A 6,461-nucleotide genomic window follows, 5' to 3' on the forward strand; every position below is an offset into this window, starting at 1 on the left:
GAAAATCTGTGAGCACGTGTTCTATGTTTGCTTGGATTATATCTTCCCTGCAACCTTGGAGATTACTGGTTCTTGCTATATCTAACCAGTCAAAGTAACATGGTCCTGATTTAAAAAAAAAAAATAAGACAGTTTGTGGATTTCTATCAGCTTTACAAATCAGTGCTGGAGTATTCTGCAGTAATGCCTCAAAATAGGACAGTTTGCAAGGGTGCAGTGTTGGGGGCTCTTACTGGGAAATGCTGCAATGTTTTACAGAAGATGAATGTGATCAAACTGAGCTGAACACTCCCCAAATCTCTGGGTTTATTGGTATCTTCTTCACCCATTAGTGGCTGACCAGCTCTGTTACAAGCAACCTTAGGCAACCAAAAATTTGTTTCCTTACACTGAATATACACTGTTAGTTACTGTCTGTATATGGCATCAAATGAATCTGAATAAGAAATCCATGAGCCTCACCCCAAATCTCAGTACCTACATACAGTTCCTAGTAATAGCTTTCATTGTCTCCTGCATATTCCCCCGCACACATACACACACCATTTCTGGCAGGCTGGAAAGCTGTGGCCTGATCTACAATCTGTACTTTCCCCATCATAGCAACATGATGCAAACCCCTAGAGTAAATTCACCACCTAAAAACTAACTTGCATTGATACAGCTCACCCTGGTTTGACAATCTAAGGGTTTGTCTATGCATGAAGTTAACCATGGGTCAAGCTAAACAGGCACAAGGTGCTCCTATTCCAGAATAATAGCATCCACACATGTTACTATTCAGGAATAGCTGTTCCTGAATAACTCCATGAGTAGATAAGCCCAAGAAGAGTCTAAATTCTTCTGAGAGGTTACCGTGGTTTGAGCAGGTAAGGGTTGCAGAGGCTAGTACTAAGACATGCAACTTGGCATCACCCCTCTGGAGCGACACATTCAAACAGAGATTGTAGCTCTTGAAATGACATGGCTTTCTGCAATTTTTGCAGCCCTACAGCTACACCACTGTAGTCTAGGCACTTAGTACAGTCACTGAAGGAGATTTTCTATCTCTGTAGTAAATCCACCTCGAGAGGCAGTAGCCAGGTGGAGAAAAGAATTCTTCCATTGACCTAGCAGTGTCTGTAGCAGGCTCAAGTTGGCTTAATTGCATTTCTCAGGGGTATGGATTTTCCTCCACTTTTCAAAGCTATGGACAAAGGCACAGGTTTATGATCTTCATTTTACTGAAAGGAAAACTGAGGCACAGCACTGCTTAGCATTATGTAGGGTAGCAGCAGCATTAAGGCTCCTCATAGGAGCAACACAAGGGTGACAAATCCCCTCCACCCACCACTGCTCCTACTCAATCACCAGCTATGACAGCTGCCAGTTCTACCCATTCTTACTGCTAACCTTCCCTGCTCCAGCTGTGTAAAGCCCTGGCAACACTGCAGCACAGCCCTTAAAGGGGGATGAGAGCCACCCCCTAATCTCACTCCAGCCCCCAACCCATTAAGCTGGGAGGGTCCCAGCCCTAAGAGTCAGCTCATATGAGGCATAGGCGTGGTCTAGGCTATATAGACCAGGTGGGCGCTGAGCGGCTGAAGATTGGGCGTGGTTTGGGCTATATGTACAGGATGTGGGGCCAACAGCTACTCTATCCAGCCCTCGCTAAGTGCGCGGCGCTGCAGGTGTAGCCGCTATGGCCTGCGGCTACAGACACTGCGCGGTTTTCCTGCTTGGGGCGCTGGCGCTGGACGCGGCCGGGCTGGTGTTGGTGCTGGTGGGGTCGGTGGCGCAGCCGGCCCGGGCTGGGCGGCCGTACGGGGACTGCCTCGTGCTGTCCGGCGCGCTGCTGCTCTTCCTCTCGCTGCTCTGCTGGCTGCTGTGGTACGCGGGGAACCTACGCGGGGTGCCGGCCTCCGAGCTGCCCCCCGGGGCCCGCAGCCCCGCGCCCGCGCCGCGCTCCAGCCTGCTCCGCCTGGCCAGTAAACTCTCGGAGCGCCTGTCCCAGCACCACCCGCCGCTGCCCAGCCCTTCCCTGCCGGCCCCCGGGCCGCTGGAGCTCCGGCGCCTGTGCGCCATGGAGAGCCCGGGGGCGCACGGGGACCGGCTGGTGTAAGAGTCCGCCCGCGGCGCCCGGAGAGGCAGGTAACGGCTAGTGCCCTCCGGTTGCCGCGCCCAGGGTAGGGCGAGCCCCCGGGTAAGGGATTGGGCCCGGTGGCTGCGGACTGGGCATGGAGCTCGTGTCCGGTACAGGAGCCATGGGACGCAGGGCTAGGTCCGCTGGCTCTGCGCGGGGTGCAGTCTCTCTCCAGCGCAGGAGCTGTGTACAGGGCGAGTCTGGAGCGCTGGCCTGGGTCCCCAGCTGGAACCGCCAGGGGGCTGTATGGGGTGATGGCCGATGGTGGCGGGCTGCACAAACCACAGGGACAGGACTCCAACCCAGGTGTCCTCTGAGCCCCTGCTCAGCCCGCTAGACCCTGCTGCCCCTGAGGGTGAGGTTGCTGCGGGGAGAGCCGCAAAGGAGCCCCTAAGGTAATGTCTGTTGCTCCCTTTGGTGAGCAGAAACTCTCTTGCACCTTATACACCCACTGCCCAGTCCTTTGGTCAGCAGCCTGGGAAAAGCTGCTTTTCTAAGGCCACCAATTCCTTGGCTGACTTGAACCAAACCAACTGCTCCCCTCAGTGACATGTCCAGTAGCTGTACCCACAGCGGATGTCTAGCACAGATGCCTCACTACTTTCTTCTGTCTGTTCAATAGATGGCCCCTGGGTGACCAGATTGGATTGTGGCCTATGTAAACGGATATTGTTCAATTACTACAGCAAAGGGATGGCTGTTTTAAGCAGCATTAGAGAGCATTTACTGAAGAGAGACAAGTACATCTGTACTTCAGGTCCAGTGCTTGTGCTCATTTATCTCTAGTGCTTTCTAGCCACTGCTGTGGATGCTCTGGTGTGAGTCTCACTGTAAAATACGATTTACATTGATGCAGTGGGTTTGGCACCAGCAGAGCTTATGGGGGTTTGAAACAATCTGGAAAATGTTACAGCTCTGAATGAACTGGAGTATTTAATATGGTGGTGTATAAGCTTGTGGTGAGCTAGCCAGCTGCTCTTGCACACTGACCCAACTTGCCTTGAGTTGTACCTTAAGGGAAAACCCTGTGTTGTAACAAATTAGCTCTGTTGCTTTAGGATGAAGGGATCGGTCACAGTTTTCCAGATCAGTCTTCAGTGGATTTCTTGGAGTGCAACTAAACAGAGCTTCAGAAATAGCTCTTCTGCTTTAAATTCACCCCCTACCTCATTCCCAAATAACTTGGGTGTGTAGCCAAGCCTGTAATGTTTTTCAGATCTCATGGGATTTCAGCCTAGAGAAGGTGACTGCTTTGTAAAATCCTTGACAGTCAGCCTGGGGTGTAATGGGGACTTTTCTCTCCTGCCTTCCAGCTGAGTGTTAATGCCTTTGGCTGGCATATGAACGGTGCTGATCTCTCACACAGCTGTGTGAGATGTCTCAGTGCTGCTGGACTTCCCCTAGCACCCCACCCCCCAAGGATTTGTATTGGCAGGGTGCAGGGGAATGGAAGAAATCTCAATGGTGTTATAAAGCTGACACCAATTTGCAAAGTATTCTAAGTAGACTAGATCACAAGTTTTGAGGTTGCTGCCTCCTCATCTACATAGGTTTTTGAAGCAACTGTCATGTTAATCAACTCCAATTCTTTAAGGAACCCTTTCCTAGTTCCTCTTCCCTGACACACAAGACAGAAGTGGATTTAAAGCTTAATGTTTAAGCTCTTTTCCAATTTGTATCTTTAGATGTAGATCTAGCTCTCATGTGCTATGCTATTCTGTTAGTTTTTCTATAGCCTGTTGGATGCTGTTGCCCACAAAGGGAGAATATAATCACTAGTATAACACCAGCATCTCTTCCCTACTTGTTTACCACCTTTAGAAATATTAAGAACAGTCACTTCTGGTCGAAGCTATCCTTTTCCTGAAGGACTTATGGGGGTCAGAGCTTGTGCTTTGTGCACACTCAGTTTAATGCTAGGTGTAGGCTGAATTTAACAGACTGTTAGTCACTGGAGTAAAATACACTTCCACAAGTTCTAAACAGTTTAACTAAACTTTTGTCCCTTGATCAACATTCTAATGATTCTTGTGATGTCATAATCTTACTAATTCTCCAGTCAGTAGAATCTTCCAGGGCTGACCAGACTGGAATTTCTAGTGTTTTGAAAGCAGTTATATGGGTCTATTACAGTGGAATAACCATCTCCCTCTAAGGGCTGGTCTATGCTGGAAATTTACGCTGGCATAGCTACATCTCCTGGGTATGAGAAATCCACATGCCTGAGGGACATAGCTCTGCTGACCTAACCCCAATGTCCATGGTGCTGGGTCACTCTAAGAATTTTTCTGTCCACTTAGGCCTAGTCTATACTAGAAAATTAGCTCAGTTTAACTGTCAGCCAAGGGTGTAAAAATCCACACCCCTGAGCAGAGTAGTTAAGACAGCTGAAGTCCCAGTCTCGACAGCAGTAGGTTGACAGAGCTCTTCTGGTGACCTTGCACCTACCTCCTCTTGGGAGTGGTGGATCACCTATGCTGATGGGAGAATCCCTCTAGTCAGTGTAGGTAGTGTCCACACTGGAGTGCTACTGCTGTAGTGGCTTAAGTGTAGACCTAGCTTAATGCTAATATTCATTCTTGCAATGAAACCCTCTGCATAGCAAGAATGCATTGTGGAGCTGAGGCCACAGCTTTAAACTGGCCTCAACCAGGCACTCGCCAGAGCTGGGACCCTGCAGCACTAGTGGTTGGCCCAACTTAGGCTCTGCTCATACTGCACTGTAGCATGCCCTTGGCATTCTGGCTAGATGTCAGACATGGAAAGTAAGAATAGAGAGAACAGCTTCACACACATCCAGCTTCTCCCCGCCTCAGCTGATGGCCAGCGATCTGGTCTCTCTCTAATTTAGAAAATCTAAGAATTGCTAAAACACTTCTCACTGGTAAGTCTATGCAGATGCTATTTCTGATACAGATGGCTTCTTCTAACTGTCCTGATACCTTCAAACATTGAAGGAAGTAGTGCTTCAGTAGAGTCCTGAGTTACTTATGTGAACTTCAGGAGTGGATGAATGGAAACCAACAAAGATATACCTTTGCTTTCTAGAATACCTGGAAATATTGTCCTCATGCATACTCACCACTCATGTGGAATCCTGAGCTGGAAGAATCCTGGCTGAAGTTGTCAAGCTGTATCCAGCGGAAGGCGGTCATTTTGCTAAGACTGTTCTGCCAAAGTGTTATACTTCGCAGCCTTTTAAAACGGAAATCCACCCAAATGTGATTGCTGACCTAGGACATGCGCTCTCACAATGGGGATCTCTCTTGAGACTGGTCAATGACTTCAGTATTGCATCTTCATTAAGAATTTTCACAAGCTGAGCCTTAAGTAAAGTGTATTTATATTTTGTATGCCATTATTTTTTATATTGCCCCAGTATGTCCGGCACCCTCTGTGTACAACATTTGCCTCTTGTATGAGACCCATGTTGAGACTTGCTCCTCTGAAGTAATATTCACAAACTTTTTTATGCTGTCTTCCTAATGCTTACAGATATTGGAGTTTAATTTTATGCACAGCTCTTCCCATAAGAGAATGGGGAACTTGAGTTTTTAAATATATTAAAATTATATTTATTGAGAACATGATGGATGGTTTGAAATGTTTCGAACACCTCTGTGTGAACTGGGGTCATGCAAAACGTTCTAGATTTCATCCCTCATGGACGGGAATGAGGGATGGGTTTTATGGAAAACAGAGTATAGTAACATAATTACTGTCATAATGTATATAGGCTGAACTAATAGTGTGTGGAGAGAAACTGCCTGAATGCAGGTTAACTGAGTGCATGACTCTGCCACCTTACCACTTCCTTAATAGAGATGGTTTTAAAACAGATTTTCCAAGGCTTAGAACTGTCAAAGTAGGGTAGATTTTCAGTGGTTTAGCAAAGGCACCTCTCTGTCATGTTTAAGTCCCTGCTCCAAATCAAGGGAGTGGTGTTTTGTTGACACTCAAACTCCAAGAATCTCTTGAACACCAGTCAAACAATGGATTCTCTCCCCCACCCCTTAAAATGGCTGAGCTATGGCTGAAACATCAAATACTCTGGCACAGGGGCTGCTGTGGAGAACTCCAGCTTGAATAGCTGGAGTTTGGCAAAGTTATTAGCAGATGACTAGGCTCTTGCAAGTGGAAAGAACTAGGTAACCCTAGCCTAGGACAGAGCTGCCTGCTCCTCTAAGGAACAGGTACCCTCGTGAGGCTTGGGTGTCTATAGTGACCTTTCCAGCCTGTGCACTTCAGAGTAGCTGAGTAAAGACACATTAAGTGAAATAAGAGAAAAGCAAATCAGAGAGGGAACTGTTTGTACCACCTGATCAGTGCTGGGCCTCCC

The 6,461-nt window shown here is 47.9% G+C and overlaps 1 protein-coding gene across 1 annotated transcript; it reads left to right on the plus strand.

Moving 5' to 3' along the window:
• The first annotated feature begins 1,681 nt into the window (after positions 1 to 1,681).
• Positions 1,682 to 2,101, plus strand: TMEM238L (transmembrane protein 238 like). The gene has a single exon (XM_032801679.1). It carries the CDS (start codon positions 1,682 to 1,684, stop codon positions 2,099 to 2,101), a length of 420 nt encoding a protein of 139 aa, XP_032657570.1.
• Positions 2,102 to 6,461: the final 4,360 nt, after the last annotated feature.

This window comes from Chelonoidis abingdonii, chromosome 13, assembly GCF_003597395.2.
Source record: "Chelonoidis abingdonii isolate Lonesome George chromosome 13, CheloAbing_2.0, whole genome shotgun sequence".
In the NCBI taxonomy this organism is placed as follows: Eukaryota; Metazoa; Chordata; order Testudines; family Testudinidae; genus Chelonoidis; species Chelonoidis abingdonii.